The sequence below is a fragment of the Clinocottus analis genome, unplaced genomic scaffold (assembly GCF_023055335.1).
Source record: "Clinocottus analis isolate CAN_PGR_092001 unplaced genomic scaffold, fCliAna1.0.p SCAF_18, whole genome shotgun sequence".
In the NCBI taxonomy this organism is placed as follows: domain Eukaryota; kingdom Metazoa; phylum Chordata; class Actinopteri; order Perciformes; family Cottidae; genus Clinocottus; species Clinocottus analis.
This window is the reverse complement of record NW_027175909.1, coordinates 13,299,461-13,319,970: the sequence shown is the minus strand read 5'-3', so window position 1 is coordinate 13,319,970 and position 20,510 is coordinate 13,299,461. Positions and strand designations below refer to the sequence as shown.

At 41.3% G+C, this 20,510-nt stretch overlaps 1 protein-coding gene across 3 annotated transcripts in view; it reads right to left on the bottom strand.

Moving 5' to 3' along the window:
• Positions 1 to 20,510, bottom strand: part of pou6f2 (POU class 6 homeobox 2) — a 73,589-nt gene that overhangs the window by 1,347 nt on the left and 51,732 nt on the right. For 2 of the 3 annotated variants that reach the window (XM_068582371.1, XM_068582370.1), the window contains exons 8-12: positions 17,435 to 17,572; positions 12,165 to 12,374; positions 10,229 to 10,382; positions 6,784 to 6,952; positions 1 to 2,174 (exon numbers count right to left, since the gene is read on the bottom strand). The exon at positions 1 to 2,174 is cut by the window's left edge and continues 1,347 nt beyond it. In XM_068582371.1, the coding sequence (XP_068438472.1) occupies positions 1,673 to 2,174; positions 6,784 to 6,952; positions 10,229 to 10,382; positions 12,165 to 12,374; positions 17,435 to 17,572 (1,173 nt within the window). In that variant the 3' untranslated portion in view covers positions 1 to 1,672. The remainder of the gene's footprint in view (positions 2,175 to 6,783; positions 6,953 to 10,228; positions 10,383 to 12,164; positions 12,375 to 17,434; positions 17,573 to 20,510) is intronic. The other variant, XM_068582372.1, reaches the window with a different exon arrangement.

Sequence of the window (20,510 nt, the reverse complement as noted above, 5' to 3'; positions counted from 1 at the left end):
GGGGGGGGGGGGGGATTTTTTCCTATGAAGGTTTTTGTGAAAACCAAATATTTGTATGGATGTTCTTGCCTGGAATATTGACACATCCTCACAAAATGAACATCTTGGTACACATGTTGGAGTCAATTGACTTAAATGAACCACAAATACATGAAATCATCAACAATAATCTGTAAAAAATTACCGTTTAAAGCATTTTACTGTCGTAGAAATAAAAAAATACAAAGATAATTCTCTTAAAATGGTTGATTGTTACTTGTGGTGAACCTTCACTTAGCTGAGAGGAATGCAGAACGTAAAGGAAACATTTATCTTTGCAGAAAAGCATGTTTGTGTTGAAATATTCAGGTCGTGAAAACATCTCAGTCGTTTGATCAGTGGCAACAAACATGCTTCAACCACCTGATCGCGAGGGTTCGGGGATAATTTAAGTGTTTATCATGTAAAATAATGTCACTTTGAGTTGAAATTGATCCCAAAAAATATTCCTTCTCCATGTGGTGTGAAGCATGCAAAAGTAAAGGTTATGACAGCGGACACCGGTGCAGCGGATTGACATGGTCGTGGTTTTTTTTTTTTGTTTGTTAGTTTTTTTTTTGTTAAAGTTAAAGGACCCACAGAGTTAAAACACTTTAGAAAAAGGGGGGAGGGAGAAAGCTGTGTGAACGAGTAAAAAGAACAAAAAGAAAAAGGTTACGTCTTCACCAGTCCTTGAGCTGAATATTGAATGTGTTCTTTGGCTATCAGGCTTTGGCAACAGAATGACACAGGAGCTCAAAACAAAGCTGCAGTAGACGAGACAGACAGGAAAACTCATCACCATCATCATCATCATCATCATCATCATCATCATCATCATCATCATGTGAAAGTCCTTAATTTCCCTCTGTTCGTCCTCTGAAACAATCTCATGAGATCATTAATAAATACTTGTAAAAGTTGTACAAAGTTACACCGTGACTGAAAATATTTGCAGATGAAACACAAATCAGAGGCAAACAACATCATAATGCATTTGTTTAACAGCAAAGGTTTTTTTTTCCCGTCCAAAAGAAACTTTATCAGTGTGATTTCAATTTAAAGAGAGCACTTTCCTTTTTTTTTTCTTTTTTTTTCAAAGATATTTACATACAAACAATGAAGGAAAAAGTAAGCGAGACGAAGATAAAATGTATACTCAACCTCACACATATAGCTTAGATTTGCCAGTACAAATGTAGAAATTTAGAGCACATTTACATTACAAAATTATTCTTAGTACTCAGATGCAACAGACTTTGGTAAATAGTGTTTTGATTTGGTATGATCTCTTTACTAAATCCCTCCTCGTGGGAACCAAAATTTGGGCGATAGTCTGGTCTGTGAGGCCAGAATCTAAAACTCTTTGAAACAGCACATCGTATGTTTTTTGTACATAATTCTCAAGATATTAATCTCTTTTTTCATGTTTTTTGGTTTCGCCAAGGTCATTTACATAGCTGTGGTAATCACACTGACAACACATAGTTTTTCTTTGCAAACTCATGACTGTCCATCCAGGTGACTTGGGAACATTTTTTTTTTTCAGTTCTCATTTCAGTTCATCCACCTTTTTGTTGTTTTTTCGATGGCCGCCACTTTTTGCCACTCCACTGTTTTTTTTTGTATTTTTTTTATAGCCCCGAGAGCTCGTTCATTTCGGGAGCTCCTCTAGAGAATCGGTGAGCGGGTCCATCGGCGCCGCCGGGCCGTCGGGTTTCAAGCGCTTTATTGTGTTTTTCAAAGCTTGCCTCTTGTTGCAGAACCAGACGCGCACCACCTCCCTGTCATAGTTCAGCTTCTCGGCTATTTCCGTCATTTCCTGTCCGGAGGGGTGCGTGTTCTTCTCAAAGTGGCTGTTGAGGATCTCGAGCGCCTGCGGGGTGAAAGAGGTCCTCCGCTTGCGTTTTTTGGAAGGCTCGCTGCCGATAAACTCAGTCAGGTTCTGCATGCCGGATCGGTGGCGGGCTTCAGCCTCGGCCATCCAGCGCTCCAGAACGGGCTTAATCTTCTGGGCGCTTTTAGGGGTGATGTCCAACTTCTCAAACCTGGCAGGATATAAAAGGCCAGGGTTCAGTTTGCCTGTCAGACTGCTACCTATCGTGTTCTCTTGGGCTTCCTGTGGTAGGAAAAAGTGGCTTCTCAGGATGGTGTGTCTGGGGAGAATTGAGAAAAAAGAATCTTAGGTGTCCTGCCAGAACAAGGGATAAGCTGCCTGCCTTTTGTCCCCTCTACCAGAACGCCACAGGGACGGAGACTCACATCCAGTTACACATCCGAGCCAAACTCCTGTATTCTGCACCTGGAAACACCTCCGCCGCAGCAGCTGGAGGTGACGGTTGCCAGTCGTGTGTTAACTCTTTTGGAGGAGGTTGTGCCTCTGTCCCAAATTGGCAATAGTGCGGCGAGGAGATGTTGCCAGTGACTAGAATCCGGTCCAGTTGAACCCAAAAACAGAGCAAACTTCTAACTGAATACTGCACTTCAGAAATCTACAAAATTCTACAAAAGAGGAATTACTTATTTTCTTTCCCTCAGGTGATAGAAAAAAAACAAAATCCACTAATGCATGCAGTTAAATATGGCGCCATCATTTATTTACAAAAGGAGCTTGAATTATTAATCAAAATGTACATTTTTTTCAAACTTTCTTTCATCCTCTAACAACGTCTCATTTTATATTTAATAAGAATACATTTGCACAGTTCCTGCAACGTTACGGCTGCTCGACACGTAATTCTGACTTTACATGAACTCTGCACAATTTTAGCAAGTCACGGTAAGAATGGACAACGAGGCTTTTTATAAAACCCTGCTGGCTGTCAGGTGATATGAACTCATGCTTCATATGGTATTAAATATACATAACATGATGCTCTTGTATTTGACAGTGAATGCATTCCTCTCATGCCCCTAAAGTTCATGGTATTTAAAGGAAAATCAAGTTTTTTGTTTTGTTTATCTTCCTGTTACTGACCTGAGCTGGATCAATAGTTTGATACATTTTCTATTTGAGAATTTAAAAACTCAGATATTAGTTTTTGAACCATAAATAATCAGAAAACCTTCTTAAATCAGGTTATTAAAGATTATAACTTTGACGTTTGTTTTATGGACGTTGACACGAAACATGGGAAGAAAGTTACGATGATGATATTATGCGAAAAATAATCTGTGAAGACTCGAAACAAAGAGTTTCAACAGATATTTAGAACTTCAACTTTTTTAAACAGATTGAGCGAATCAGTTTTATTAAAAATGGGAAATGTTTGTGTGAGATTAAACTTGTTTTTTTGGGTAAGTTGGTGTGCTTTGACCTTGGGGATCTTGTATAATTTGTTCTCAAGTCTCTCTTTGTTTTTAAATTTCTTTTTGATTTTCAACCCCATTACAAAGGTAATTTAATATCTTGATAATGATATTAATCACAATATAGCATGGTTACATGGTTGTTCAATAAATAAATACTTTACATTAAATAACCGTATGTTTATGTGCGCTCCTGTGTGCATTAAATACTTAAAAAAGAAAAGTATTTTCTTTCCTCACTAAATTAAGAACTTTAGAGCAAAAATAGTACAATTTTCCAAGAAATTTGAGTAAGTTTGTGCTTATTATTATCAATTTAGACGAGTATCATTATATCTCAATATATGATTTCATCAGGATTTGAGACCTAATCGCTGCTTTTTCAGAATAATTTGTCCTGAAAAAAGTGTTTCCAGGACAAACACAAGGCCGCCGTGTGCGAATGCTTTTAGTGAACAACTCCTGAGCGACAGCAGAGATGTCTCCTGCTCTCCGTGGAGCAAAACAATGCACACGAGACAGTTTTAATGGCGAGGTGAGCGGCTGCAGACAACAACCGTGAGGCAGAGATGACCACGCGTGCATGAACTTCCATCCGCTCCTACACTTGGCTGGTGCATTCCTCCTTGTCGACAGGCGGTATTATTTATAACCTCCCCCCTAAACAGAGGAACGAGGAGGGCTCCGTACTGCGGGGGATACATTAGTGAATATGAGGAGTCACCAGAGACAGGACATTTCATGGATCAACAGGAACCGCAGATACTAAAATGAGTTGAGAGCTGCTCGGCTGGGGTATGCACTACCTCCTCTAGTGCATCCGCACGGGGGAGATTTCCCTGGATGCACCTGCAGCCTCTCTTCTTAAAAGTACCGTGGGAGGCTGCTTAGGCGTGCTGTATGTTTAAGGCCTGAGTTACAGCGTGCCTGAAGGGTTACAGCCACGAAGCACAGTCTTTTGAGAAGCGAATGCTGGATATAAGGGCCGGACGATACGCATGACCTAAAAGCTGCAGCACGTGAAGAGATTTAGCTCGACAACAAGAGACATGACAACTAGTATTTGTCTTACGTCCTCCTTCCTCAGGTTGGTTCACTTCTGATACATTTAAAGCACGAGCAGTTTCAGACACTGAACTGCTAAACTCAGTCTTTGTCTGTTTACAGATATTTAGATAAGACTGAGATATGGCTAAGGTTTAGAGGAAATGGGCGATAAGACAATGAGACAGTATAATTTGTTAAACTGTCAGATTGTGCCACACTGTTTATACTTTGGTTTCCGATCTATTCGTATCTCTGGCTGTTAGAGACCAATGTGGGAAATGTTGAAAGGCATTTAACAGCAATATCATTTGATATGGCTTTGAAATTAATGCGATACATCAAACAGCTTGATTTGACATGTTTGACAGATTAGATATTCCTTTATTATCACTATGTATAGTAAGATATAATGACACATACTGTGATATTTGTATTTTATTCATACAGTTGGAATCAAATGCTTTATTAGATTCTTTGAAAAGACCACTTATTAAATATTTCTTAATTTAGATGCTAATTTTGCTAATTTTAAACTGTATAAAGTGTTTAAAAGCTGCTTCATGATGAGTACATTTAGTACTGCTTGAGAAGTTTAGAAAAACAAATATTTTGAAAAAAAACGTGATTTATTATTAAAGTGTTGTTTACAGGTAATGTACACACAATATTTAAACCATAATCTTCCATTGGGATATACGTTTATCACATTTTATGTTTATCATCTGGCTACCGATAAAATAAATAAGATAATGTTTTTATAAGCTGGTCATGTTTATCTACGCTGACTCAAATGTGTCTTTTGAAAGCGTTAGAAATGAGGAAAGCGTTTAAAATGATGCACTGGATCCTTGTTAGGGTAAAAACACTAATAAAGAGGAGTTGTAAATGTTTTTTATCTTAAATTATCTATTTAAAATGCCAGATTTGTGATCATTTTGCATTTTTTTTTAAATACTTATATATATTTGCTAAATCAAGCCAAATTTTGGGCCAGAAGAGGACACACTGGCACATCGTTGGTCTGATGATGCCCTCTTGTAGAGCCTATGCCTGTTTAGATAAACTAATAAAGTGCCTGGAAACATACTGAGCAATGAAAGGAGACGAGATGGAAGCATCTGTCAGTGTCTGTTCACTGTCTGGGCTCAGAGCCGGAGCCCCAGAGCCACCGTGACGTCCCGCTTCTCCTCAAACTTCATGTCTGTGTTGATGTTAACTAAACTAAAGCATGTGAAGTTTGCCCCTCTACTTAAAACATCAGGATGTCATGTTCAATGTCATACAAACAAAAAAAAATTGTCTTAACGGCATGAATAACAGCCCGCAGAGTGTTTATTTTTGAAGCTAATGGCTTTTAATGTATGTTATAAATATTTGAATTATTTCTGGCTGTAAATATTTCATGTGTGATTTCAAGACTTTAAACATTAGTCAAAGATGGCTGGGCCTCATAAGGACGCCGGCCCCTGTACTGCTTCACATTTTATCGGCTGTTTGATGTTGATGTGATGAAATTTTTAGAAGTGCGTGGTAGCACTGTGTCACATAAACAGTACAGGTCATCAGTGAAGTACATGCAGAAGGGCATTAAAATTAATACAGGAGCTGAAAACAGAGGGCAAGACTTGAACTGATGTCAGGCTACAATTGTGTTACATCCTTGTCAAACACATAAATCCTACAATTAGATTAAAAAAATACATTTAACATTTACTAACTTGTCAACTTTTAAATTAATATTCCACTTTAAATAGTGTTTTGCATGGTTGAATAACATTTTACTATGTGGTTCTCTTGAAAAAGTAATATTTGGACATGATGTAGCCCAATTATTCTGACTTGAATGATAAATGTGGCTCATTTAGTGTCTTCACGCTAAATGTTAGTCAAGTGGAAAAACAGGAGGGATGAAATACTGATTGTCTGATTGTCTCATGAATATATAATGCCCCATTTATGACTAAACCGTCCTGGTGGCAGCAGTAAAACATGGCAATCTTATTAACAGATCATTGCCGTCAAGCTCTCTCATGTTCAGGCGGAGCGGGCGGCGTCAAGCCTTAGTAATTATTAAATGCTTTAAGTGCTTCGTGTAATACTTGTGTATGTATTTTACATAAGTAATATCTGGCTGTCGTGTCAGCGAATGAAAAGGAACGGAGAGGAGGAAGGGTAAGTACAGACACGAGGGTTTTGTTTGTCAGGGTGGTGCTAGTCAATTATGTATTTTAATATCTTAATAATGTCTGTTGAAACACTGAATGAAAAATAGATGGTAGTTATGAGCGCCAGACGGCTCAGCGCGGCTACACGGCTTTCATCTGCTTTCGTTTGTTGGAATCGAGACGTATTAATCAGAGATAATGAACCGCTCGTTGCTGCAGTCCCACCCTCTTTGTTTGCTCTTACCTGCAGATGGCAGACTGGCTGTACGCCGGCCCCTCGGCGGCGCTGAGCGCCTGGCCCACCTGAGTCTGTGTCAGACCCAGAGACAGCCGGCGGATCTTGAATGCTTTGGCGAATTCACGAATCTCCTCCAGGTTGACCCCGTCCACCTCGCTGGGGGCGGTCTGCGGGTCTGCAATACAACACACGCGTCTCATTTTATTAGCCCTCTGCTCCTCTGTTGCTTCCCTCATTTTCCAGAGTGAATGAAGCAAACATCTCGACGTATGTGATCATGATCGTCTCTAAACCACTTTAAAAAAATTTGTCTAGCTCTGGGTCAGAACTTATTATTTCTCTCTGCCCTTCTGCTGTAAACGCTCAGAGATGTTTTGAGCAAATAAATTCCTCTGAGCTGTGAATGCAGTCTTTGGCTTGCGAGTGTATATCTTTAATCCAACATGAAGTACATTCAAACCAAAAGTACATGGCGCAGAGCGTGTTAATTCAATAGACACCGGAGGTCCTTTGTTTTGATCTGATCTGTCTGAAGACACGTACATAATAAAGCTGGCCCTCTCAAATAAACATTTAAAAACATTTAAAGATGCTATTTCATAAAGCCGAACCCTGTGAAGACAGCTCGGGCCTTCACACCAGCACACACGGTTCCCGGCTCCAGTCCAACAGAGAAAAGTCTCCATGCAAACAAATGCCGTTTCTGAACCTCCGCATTTGAGCAGATCTGAAAAACTTCACTGAAGCATTTTGACAAATTTCCCTGCTAATAAAAAGTGATTTCACATTGTACATCAATGTCAGGTGCCCTGGCATCCTGCTTACTAAAGCAAAGTTTGTGCCTCTGAATTATTCATCTTGGTCATTATCAATGAATTATTAAAGGAGTCCTCCAAGCGTATTTAAGCAAAAATCTATGGGGCTGCCATCTCGTTGTGCCTCATAAGTGACGTGTAGCGTATGCGGCGTGCTCCAGACGTGTGAACACTTGGAAGATGGGGGGCTGGAGACTTCGAGACGACTAAATGGGAGGGATGAGCACTCACAGCTTCGGGTCCCATCATCTCCACATTGATGAGCATCTGTTCATGATTCCCTTCTGACTCCATTTACTCAGTGGTTTCGAAGACTGGTGGCCCTCGAGAGCAACCTGTCTAACCTCTGGTTCCACATCTGTCTTAAACTAAACATAATTTAGGATGTAAAAACTTCTATTCTAATTTTGCAATAAGGAATGGAGTAGTTTAGCGCTGACAAAACAAGCAGAGAAGAAAGTAAAATGTTTGAAAAGATTAAAAAACAATGAAACAATGGAGACAATCAATTTCTGGGCCTGCAAAAGCTCCTTTTTTCACTGCAATAATGCACTAATACACTTAATACAATAACAAGTTAAACACTAAATGTTTCAATTGGAAAGAAAACATATTACAGGCTATTATGCGCCAGGCACACAATGAAGTCAAGCTTTTGTCTGCCTGTCTTCCACTTAAGGGGAAAAGATGTTTGTTTTTCTTTTGTGGAAATGCTCATCATCCACCTGAACAAGACTCCGTGATGATGAAGGGTGTAGTTGTGACCTTCATCTAAATCTACAAAGATAAGTACTGTTCTCTTGCTCCTCAACGAGTGTTGTTTAAAACCTCATTTAAACATGGGATCTGTATTTGCATTCATTATACTGACTTTGCATTTACACTGGATATCAATAACATAATTGTTGTGTCAATTTTTATGCACTGTGATCAAATAACAAGCAAAATGGTCAATGAATGCTAAATTAGGTGCTAGAAAACAGTTGCATGCTCAGCGGACTTTCCCTTAATAAATATAAAGATAAAGTTAAAATGAAAACAACCTAAAGGCAAAAACATTGCTGACGTTCTTCTTTGTGATTCACATTTTCCCATCTGATTATTTTTAAATAATAGTAACAGACATTCTCAGCTTTTTAATCTGTTTCTGGCACTTTGTTTGTGGCCAGTGAATGCAATGACATTTCATCTTCTCTCCTCAGCAGACGAGTCTGATTCTGTCATGGGATTGTCTTTGTGTATGTATGCTGCGAGTGATATTGAGAGGAAGTGATACGGCTCGTACTCAGCATAAAGCATTAATTCTATTTACTGCAGAACTGAGCCACAATGATTTTGTGCAGACTCAAAAATGGTTTATATGATTTTTTCCAGGCTACAAGTAAACACACACAAAACACGGTGTCTACAACAAGTTGATCAATGGCGACTTGTTTTTTATTGAATTCAGTGGCATTGTAGCTGCCTTTGAAATGAGTTTACGTAGAGTTTAGAGGAATCGACTCTGACAAAATGAAATTTATCTGAATAAAAGAGAGTTTTAAAAGGATATAGCTGCATGCTGACAGGCTGCGGCCCAATGATTTATAGGCCCACGCATTGAGAGAATAAGACTTATGTTCATTAAACATAACACACGCCACTTTGGATCGTCTAACAAACAAAAGAAATAACAGTCAGGAAACATGAAACAATCGTCGGAGGCGGGGATCCGTCAAAAGTTGTCCACACGGAGAGTAATGTAGATACTGTGTGGCCACCATGCTGAATCTTCAAGGGACAGTTCAGCCCAAATTACATCCAGTGTTTAGCAATGCAGAGAGTCTGGGTTTAATCTGTTTTTTAATACATTTAGTTTGTTTGCCTTCACCTCAATGCAATGGACGTACATTGAATTGCATTCATCAAAACTTTGCATTTAAAAGAGTCTGCAGCAGCTGCATGTCTTTACAGAAACTGTTTCTCTGGTCATGATACACCAGTTTTCATGGGAAATATTTATTCAGTGGAAAGTAGAACTGTGCGCTACACAAATGCCCATTTGATCATGTCCTTTCTGTCAATACTTGGTTTGATAACACTAATAAATCCATTTTTTTTATCAAGATTTTATTTTATTTATCATAGACATTTATTTTTCTTTATTTTTAAAGAGTAAGTCGAGTCATATTATACATATTTAACAACAACTCCTTTTTGTTCCATCCAATGTCATCAAACACCTTCAACACATACATTGTAATTTATTTTAAATAAACACCAGATAAACCACCGTGCTGCTGTATGTACTTACAAGAGAACAAAATGTTAATTAATCTGCTAATGAAAATACTACCTTTACTTCTGTTTGTGCGACTTTGGAAATAATGTTTTAGGAAATAATTTAGCTTTTTCCAATAAAAAGTTGTATATTCTTGTGACTAATTAAAAAAAACAGGAAGATCTCTTCAGATCATGCATGGCTTGACATTACTAGAGTTACATGATATGTTTTGTTGTCATGTAGGTGACATCACTCTTTAACTCACATTTACTGCCACACAATATGTTTAAAGAGCGAGTGGACTTGTTATGGTTCTTTTCTTCCCCGTATTTGAAGACGTGTTGTGTTTTTGTGAGCTGTGTCGGACACTTACTGCTGACCAGCTGCCCCACGCTGAGAGCCGAGGAAGAGGAGGAGGTGGAGGAGGAGGAAGAGGCCTGGTGGAGAGGACTCTGTCTGTGGGGCATGTGGAGCAGGTTGGGCTGAGACGATGCAGGGCCCGTCTGACCCTGCTGAGCCTGAGGCAGCTGGACACACACACAAACACACACAGCTGATATAATATATTGACAACATGCTGTACAGAAAAATATCGACTATTTCCATACCTACATCATCACAATAATCATTATCTACAGGTCATCGTGTCATCATGGTGATTGGGCTATAATATTAAATCTAATCAACAGATATTAAATTAGCCACTTAGAATCTGAATATAATGACATATACCTTGTATCTAATGATGAATAACTGTTAATTATTGCCTGCAGTATCTAAAACTGACAGCGCAGAATATAGTGTCAATAGGCGGCTCAATAGACTGCAACAGTGGTTTACTATTGCAGGAGACAGTGAGAGTCAACTCAGGTACTCCACAGCTAAACAATCGCTTCTCTGCAGAAAACAACTTGGTGTGAAAAAAAAAGAAAAGACAACTGCTTGTGACAATTAGAGTCTTCTCCCTCGTCATCAGACCTGCAAGGATGCCAATAATGGCAGCCTGCATCTGAAATATAAATGTGGACACAGCAGTCCCCATATCAAACATAATTCATGATCCACAAGCAACGCTCTCTGATGGCAAAGAAAACGATGTATTTTCATGTTTTATGCACATTTGAATTGCTTTTACAAGATCAAGATGGTACGTCTTCTCTCTTAAAGCGAAAAGCTGTCTCTGCCATAAGCTAGGCCGGCTCCTGCTCTTCTTCTTTGCTATTAATTATTTTCTCTGTGGCATGTGTTTGTTTGGATGGTGGGGGGTGTCAACAGCAATGCACACACTGTCAGGACTGTTGACAGGCACTGAGCATTATCTAGCTTCACTGGAAATATTCTCGACTGCAGACTCTGACAACCGTAAATTATGCCCATGGAACAATGTGTACATGCGGGCTTTGAAGTGGAGACAAACCCATAAACATTATTACAAATGCATTAATTCATTCAAGAGTATGATCTGGTGTTTTGGGGAGCCACAATTAGCTGTCCATCTCAAGTTCATTCACTCTAAACTGTAGAGGCCTTCAATGTGAACTTTTACCCTGTAATTCTGCGCTGACATCGTCATTATCCAGTCAATACTATACTATTTGCTGTGTGCCTGCATTTGACTGCACAATTGAACACTGTATGGATCTTTAAGTTAGAAGGGGAAAATGTTTTGAGAGTTTTAAACTCAAACCTAGTGTACGAAAAATATGCACCTTCCTTAAAATCAAAACAAAATACTTCTTGTTCAGGTCAGAGGACAAAAAAAGGATGGAAAGTGTGGTTAAGGGAGGAGGGAAGGGGGAGAAACGAGGCATGAGTGTTTGAGTTTTAAGTGGTGTGATGAAAAGTGTGTCTTTGTTTTTTTTTCTCGGAGGAGTGGAAGGAGGGGGATTGGGCTCTGCAGGGGCGCAGCAGCAGTCTAAAAGGTTGGCTTCCAAACATACACATAGTGAGACATACAAACACCACACACACACACACGCATGCACACACACACATGCACCAATGCACCAACGCACACAAGCAGTAAACAATTGTACCGAAAAACTACAATTTTCCAAGTGGAATGACGCAGATGATCGTTATGAGTGTTGAAGCAGGAAGAATACCGGATGTTTAGCATAAAGCAGAGCCGACTGGCAGTGCTGGAGTAAAGCTTTAATGAAAAACCAGAGCTCTGGTCTGACTCCACTAGGTGTTGCTCAACGTCATCTCTTGATCATTGTTGAAGCAGCAGTTTAAGTGCATAGCGGCTCTACAAGACACCTTCCTCTGTATCTGTGTGCGTGTCTGTGCATCGGAGTGTATGTTACCTGCTGTCCGGGCTTGATTGGTGACAGCGTGATTCCCTGGGTGTTGATGACGGGCAGGATCTGATTGCCGATCACCGTGGCGATGATCTGGCCTTGAGCGTTGGTCAGAAGCTGAGGTGTAATTGGCTGTACCTGCAGTGCTGGGTTGCCACCCCCTGATTGGCTGGAGTGCCCTGCAGAGTTGGGCATCAGTGGGATTGTTCCAATTATCTACAAAGGGGGTAGAGAGGAGACAAAATCAGCCGGGCAGTTTTAAAAAGAAGATGGAGCGGAGAGGGTAAACGCTACTGGAAGTATGAGTCTTAATGATCTCTGCCGCTGTGAGGCTTCTTTTTTTTTATAGCTTTTTTGGAAACAAAGCATGAGCCGGTCATTTAGCCGTGTTGTGAGGTTAATCAGAGCGCTCAGTGTTTGAGCCGGTCCGTGTGTGATTTTCAGAGGAAAAACAAGTGTCCACTGATCATCTGTCTGGTGGTTTTACAGGATCGAGCAAGTGAAGCCAAGGCAGACTGCTGGGAGCGCACTGCAAAGGTCAGCGCTGAATACCTGTGTGTGTGATGGTGCACACCACTGACTGTATTATCCATCACCAGGCCAAGCCCGGGATGAGTGTGTGCGTATGTGCGACTGTGTGTGTCTAAGTGTGTTTGCGCTTAAGTGTCTTTGTCTGTCTCTGGTGAGAAGGAGTGAGGCTGCCGAGAGACCCTCATTTCACCCTCTCTCACACACCCGGGCAGAGAGGAAGAAGTGGGAAGAAAGAGCAAGAAAAAGAAACAATAAGAGGGAGGAAAAGAAGCGCATCAGAGAGTGAGACAGGACCTTGTGTTTCTAATTCAACTCTCCGGGTCCCAGGGGTACTCCACCCCCCCATCCACCCCCCCTCCAGCCCCGGCTTTCCTCTCCTCTGTGGCTGTAATCAGGAAGGGCAGATCAAAGGGGGCGGCAGAGTGTCACTGCAGCGTTTTAGCTCTCAGAGCTGCCAGAGTGTGGCCAAGAGTGGCGCTTTAGGGGGGACTTAGCGCCTCTTCACCATGATGAAGGTTAATGTCATCTGGGGACTGGTTCTGAGCAGCCGTGGCCCCGTCCCCCCCACTGACATGGCTCCTCCACCAAGCCTCATTACACCAGAGAGCAGCTCGACGCGGATGAGACGCCCATCATTCCAAATTCTGTTATTTGGCGACTGGACAAAGAGCCGCTTTTGCAAAAAAATTGCATCGTCTTCAGCTGTTCTTTAAGTTCATATTTTATTTTAAGCTCATCATACCTCAACACAAAACTACAAACAGCTTCTACATGTTATTAGCCAGGCCTTCAGTAGCTCCCTCATAGCCACAACTGCTGGAGTGTTTCAGCACTCGGTCCTCTTCCCCCTCCCCTCCCTTCGTCTCTTTGACATAATAGGGAGGGATCAGTGCGAGAAAGGTGGGCCGGCAATCTGTAATTCATCCCTGCCACGGCTCATTTGCTTACGTTGCTTCGCATTAGGGGAGCGATAATTTATCTCTCTCTCCGCGCCGGCTTTACAAATTCACTGTAATGCTCTCCTGCCACTTAGCATATTTTATTGCCCTGCCTGACGCTCTTGTCTCCGGAGTCCCACTGATCCCCGCTTTGCATGCCGCTGTGGCAGGGAACTTGTTCCGCTCAATTATTCATCGTCATTGGACTAAGTGGTTGTTCTATAAGCATAATAAAATAGCAGGCAACTGACAGCTTAGCTCTCGTCCCTGTCCCGCCATGCGATGCTTCTCCATCGGACTATCTCAGGCAGATGCTTTATGGCAGCGTCTCGCAGCTCTTCTTGAGATGGAAGGGTAACGCTCTTTGTGTGGTCAACTGTTTGAGAGGTAATTTATAGACAGAAGGGAAGACTTCATTATACACTTAGGTTTACAGAGCATGGCTCTCATTGTAAGTATTCTTGAGTTTATGGATTAAGATAATGACAATCAAACCTCAATACTTTTTGTTTGTTTGTTTTGTTTCTGTTTCAGAAAAAGGGAAAATTGATAAACACTGAATCTTACTGATCAAATCTAAATCATTAACATATTTTTTCACTTCAGCTAATGTCTATATTCTCCATATGAAATTAAGTATTGTTTTGATATTAATACCAAACCTCGGCTATGAACATCTAATCTAAAAATGACCAACCCAGTAAATATTGAGACCACGTCCCACTGTATGCTGGTGTTTTTAAAGAAATGCAACGCTATGTAACAATGTCGTGTTTAAATCTCAACCTAAAAAAACTTCTTGTGAGACAAAAGGGACAACAGCAATTGACAAGTTACTGGTTTCATTAATTCTAACGTTGCTATGAATTCCTCATGTTTTTTACTGATTATGCACACGGTAAACTCTTAAGAAGGTTGCATATCTGCTTTAAAAGCTGCAAAACTAGAACTGCAGGAACAAAAAGCCCAAATGTGATGGGGACATGCAATCATTTTCATTTCTTCAGGCGCAATTTAATAATCGCACCAATTCATAAATACACAGCCTTCGGGACCATCTCCCGTTCACCGCTGAGGTCTCTCTCCTCAGTTATCTTTCAGTTTGTTCTTGTATATTTGGCTTGCTGTGTTTGCTTCCCGCTCCACTTCGTATGGCATGTGAGTAACGTGCCTCTCTCCACCCAGCAGAACTCATTAAGATTATGCTGCTCTTGTTTCCACAGAAATGTCATCTCATCTCTCCAGCCAGGGCAATCTGTATCTTTAGCCATGGTCGCCAGGCAATATCTTTGCCCATTTTCTCTCCTCCACTGTTCATGCGGTGAATTTGAGACCCAAGAGGGAAAATGTTTGGGAAGTTTGGACTCGTGTCAACAGACAAGTCCAAAAAAGCTAACATTCAGAGCAAGTCAAGGGATAAAAGAGCAGCATCATTATGGTTGATGGGACAGAAGACATTTCCTGGGTAAGCCATATTTTCTATTAATTTAACAGCTTTTGTACAATTTCCCTTTCCTTCAACAAGAGGCAGATACAGTTGATCAATGCAACAATAATTAGCTGTTTATTTATGCAACAAAATCATCAAACTTTAGCTTGTTGCAGACTCTTAAATGTAAGTATTTGCTGATTTTCTGTGCTCTTCTTATATCATTATTAATGTATTATCTTTGCTTTTGGGATTGTTGGTCGGAAAAACACAAGCAGACTGGGAACTTGGTAGTTCATCGAAAGAATAATTGATACTGAAAATAATCAATAGCTGTAGCCCTACAAAAGATTTTCAGTTACAAGGGCAGCAGCAGTTTACACTGCGGTTACACTTAATCTAAGGGCTGGAAGCTTCCGTCAATACAAAGGGCACACTTGCTTTGCAGGTTAACCGTGCATGTGTTCCTTACCTGTTGTTCTCTGCATTAGTTCCAGCAGAGTACACCTTAGGGGCACAAAGCCCTTTCCAAAGGCTGGGAATGCTGGGAGTAAAAGGGATGCATGGCCTGACAACCCAAATTTGGGGAGAAGCGAGTTCCATACACAAAGCTATGGAACCAGTGTTTATTAAACTGGGATTTTCCACACACACAAACCATTTCAGTGCTGTTTACACCTTTCAGGACGTGCGGTACGCTCTCCGTAAAGTAGCTCCTAATGTACTCATTTCCCGACAGTTTTACTGCCACATTAAAGCTGCAGGCAAAGTGAGAATTTGCATTGAATGGAAGATGTTCACAAAATGCCACAAATGAAGAAAAAAAAGATTCTGGAGTGACAGTGACTTAATAATAGTCTGGCTTTTATCCACAGCCTTAATCACTGTTGTAGAGGCGGCGAGGATAAAAATAGCCTCATTGATTCCCCTTGGAGAATAAAGAAGCTGGGGCCAATATAATTAAGGTTTAAAAACATATTGAACTCCAAACGTCCATCAAACAGGGCACTTTTCAAGGTCCCCAGAGCTTTCGCTTATGAAAACGTCTTTTGACAGAGTTGTGGAGAAAATCAAAAGGTCAAAGACTATACCATGTTTTAAATTCAAGCAACGAGGACGTTTTACTCATTGAGTACAGGGACGACAAAAAAAAAAAGATTCTCTAAATTTCAATGAAACACTACACTGAATGGATGAAAGCAGACTTCTAGGAAATACAAATCAAAATGAGATAAAAGCTGCTGTATTTCCTGCTGTTTTGTAGCCTTTCCATACTAACATAAGTTCTCAGAGTGTGTTTGGTGAACCTCTAGCCTTGTATGAGGCATGTATTAGCCTGTATAATTTCCGCAGTGCTGAGGGGAAAGGAGGGGCGGGACCTTCTGATATGGTAGTGCGTGTTTCAGAGCCCTCCGTCTGAATAATGCTGTGGAATAATGAGGTGGGGAGTAAAGGCTGTAGCCCACGGCTTTGACCGTCTCTGTGACCTGATTATGTCAGGGACTGTCAGCCGCTAAGACACTACAAAAGCACAGAGCATCCCATCAAACCCATATCCAGTGATCTGTCCCCAGTGCCCCAGGCACCTTGTGAGTCCATACTGTCTCATTAGCGACGTTTAGCATCAAGCGCTCGCACACGGACAACACTTTACTATAAACAACGGGGCATGGTCACACTGGTGGACCTGAAATCTAAAACCAGTGGGGTTCACGTCAAGTTTTGCAAATACAAATAAACTGTTTTTGCTTGTTTTTATTGGTAGGAAGGAAAATTCACCCACGCTTTGGTTTCCCCACGTTTGAGATGAGTTTATATCGAGAACAATGAAAGTGTTAAAATATGAAACACGGGTTAAGCTAAATAACACAGAGTGGCATGAAAGGGCACATTGTCCATACAATTTTCCTTTAATATGTGCTGTGTGCACCTGCGATAAGATGATTCATTAGATAGGGACCCACAATGACAAGCATCATCGTTCAAGCCTCTGGCTACTGATGGAACAATTCTGCAGCCACCCTGTAAATATGACAAGGTCAGCATTTTACAGCGACAGGCGCATGCGGTTAGAAGAAAGAAGGGCTTTGTTTATTCCCAAAAAGCTTAATATATGGTTGGGCGGCTACTAGAGTGTAGACAAACACGCTTTTTAGACAACACAAAGTTTCCCCACTAGAAATCTATGAGGGAAAGATCAGAAATACTATACAAATGTTTTCTTTGGAGCTGCACATTTGTACGTGATAGATGGTCCAGCAACATCTTTTACAGAGCCGCCACCAAGGGAACTGTATTATTTAATTAGCTGTAGGTATAATAGATCATTCAGAATGTATTTTGTTTTGTCACGTCAGCGTCCAATGCCCGGCACCCACCTGTCCTTGTGCGTTGGTGACCAGCTGTCCGGTGGCTCCTTGCAGGTTTGACAAGGCGTTGCCGAACACCTGAGAACCGGCGATGGACCCCATGGCAGCTGCCGCTGCTACCGCCGCCTGGCTGGCCAATGGATTCAGCTGGCGAGGGCAAAGAAATCATTCGTCAAAACGCCATGTCTTTATGTCACCCATGCAGATGCTTACTAAGCTAATAAATAAAAAAAAGCAGGTTCAAGAGGGCTCGGCGTGGGGAGGCGGCTTCATTGTTGCCAAAGCCAGAAAAGGCTAACCGCGGTGAGGTCTGTATAGACCAGTAGTCCATCATACATTTCCCAGAGGTCTGTGCTCCTGAACCCAGTGGGAGGCTCAAGGGTAGGGAGGAGCAGAGAGAACGGGAGGGTGGTTGTGAATAAGTGGCCATTTTACCACTCTAAGTGCTTCCTCTGGCCCCCGGGGCTCCCCACGGGCCGAGCCGAGCCTCTCCACCCGCAGCATTGGCCCAACAGCATCCGCTTTTACAATAGAGCCGGGCCGTGTGGCCATGCATCACTGTATCGCCAACTCCCTTCAATATGCTTCGACTAAGAATTCCTCCTGCGTCACGATGCACTATCGCACTGTTACTTTCGGAGGAGGGGAGGGTTAAAATGACTATCCTTACCGTCGCAGTAATGGACTCATCTGGTCTGGCCTGTGGTTGTGAAAAGAGGCTCCATGCAACGGGGACAGGTTGTAGAGTCCCGCCACATCGCCGAGATTACCCATATAAATCAAGCTAACCACTTATTAGAGGGCTGAAAATGCACTGCTGATTTGGTTGTAGTGCAGCAGAGCAACGTCTTATTAGGTTGAGTAAGTAGATCAAAGACCAAGACGAGATAGGAGACCTCCCAATTACTCAATAGAATAGAGAAATAATAGAAACACTGCTTAGAAGCAGGCTGCCTGCTCCCTGCTGCTAATACTGGTTGGAAACATATTCAAACAAAACTGCTGAAAAGTAGAGTTTATATAAAAGGTTTAAAATAAAAATACAATGTGTTGTGAAATAAATTCAATGTTTCCACACTCTCTGTTCCCTGCAAAGAATTCATCTGCGTTCATCTGAAAGCATGCAGTTGCCATTCATTTTTTATCTTACCCCACCACCATATATTATTACACTTTCTGAAATCAAATGATGAAAAAATGCCACGGAGCGATCAATACTTTTTCATTGACAGTAAAGGTTAAGCACATTAAGAATGACACTGCATTTGTCTTATGAAATCATATTTCATGTAGGTGGCCTTAAATTGGCCGTGATTGATATTGCCTCCCCTCGTCTGAAAGTCATCCAGTTTTTCCCCGATAATCGCAAGATTGTCTTTTATGTGTCCAGCAGTTGTCCTTCGGAGAACTTGACGTCTCAAATGTTAGAAAAAGCACAAACCTGATTCTGACTGCAGAAGTAGCAGCCTCCAACACCAATATGTACCTACAGGATAATATGTAAGCTCATTTGGATGCTCCGACACTTTGGGAACATTCAAACGGTAAATTGCATTTGTAAAGCGCTTTTCTAGTCTTCTGTGTTATACGATATATCAGCATTCACCCATTCACACACGCACACTCAGAAACACACACACTCTCATACTCATACACTGATGGCAAAGGCTGCCATGCAAGTTGCAACCTGCCCATCAGGATCAGGAGGCTCACACGCACACACACACATACACACGCACATACACACATTGGCACAGCCTTTGAAACAAGTTGGGGTTCAGTATCTTGCCCAAAGACACTGCAACATGTGGACCGGAGGAGTCCAGGATCGAACCTTCCCTTAAACGATGTACTGAAAAATCTTCATAAATATACTTCACAGTTAAACTGTATTACAACAATCTTGTTTTTATTACCACCATTATCAAAGCCGCCAAAAATATGTACACACATTTATTTTGTAAACGGTAAAAGTAGGGAAACAATTTTCTCAGATATTTTCTCACTTAAAGAAAAATATGAAGGGATACTTTGGAAACTTTTTAGAAAAACATGTTTCAAAAGCACAGCAGCTAAAGGCAGCAGCACAACAAAGCTGAAACATCTCGCACACAACACCATTTCCTTAGTTGTTAACTAGAAGTCTTGAATAGAAGAAGTTTTGTGTTGTATAAAAAAGTTTTCAAAATCATATGCAAAGATCGATTTGGCCAACAGATGTCGAAAAAAGTATATTTCACATTAACACCACAATCTTATAAATAAGAAAAAATAAGATTTCTAACAAAACATGGCCTCTCAAATTCCTCTTCACTTATGACTGAAGAAGTAGAAGTTGAGAGGAAGAAAGAAAACATCTTGACCATCTACTGCTGGTAGTAGTTTCTGTCTTCTTAAGTGTTGATACAGGGGTCGAAGCCGTGTTAGTGAAAACAGTATTACGGGTGTTAGCCCTAACCCTTATGTTAGTGAATGTGGACACAGAGAAAAGCCAACAGGGCGAGTTAAACGGAGCGAGAAAAAAAAAGAGGCTGCAGATCAACTGACAGATAATGTGATCTGCTCGGGCGAGCCCACCTCGAGTCTCCCTGAATCTGCTGTGCTTGGTGTCATTGCGTGAGTGATAGGTTGTTGGAGAAGCTTTCAGATTTATTTGAAACATTACCATTGAGTTTCATTCGATGATAGCCCTTTCAGGTGCTCTGTTATTCTGGTAAATCTAGGAGAAAAGAGAGCGGGCTTTACTGCTGCATCCTGGCTGGCAGTGGGTAATATGGATAGCGGTTGGAAGGAGAGCGAGGAATAAGGAGAGGCGAGGCAGTGTTCAACACCTAAACAGGTGATTTTCCGCCACGGTGACTCCTCTCAACACCTCGGCGGGAGGCACAAAATGACAGACCGGGCCCAGCATTTGTACTGATTGCATGTGTTGGAGGAGATAAACAGTGATCTTCCAGTTTGCAGAGCCTGCATGTTAACCATTGTGTTTCCTTCTTTTCATTCCCAATGAAAAGGGGGTGTCGAGAGGATTTTCAGCAGCGTCGACCACTCTGGTCGACGCTGGGATAACAAAAACAAACTGAAG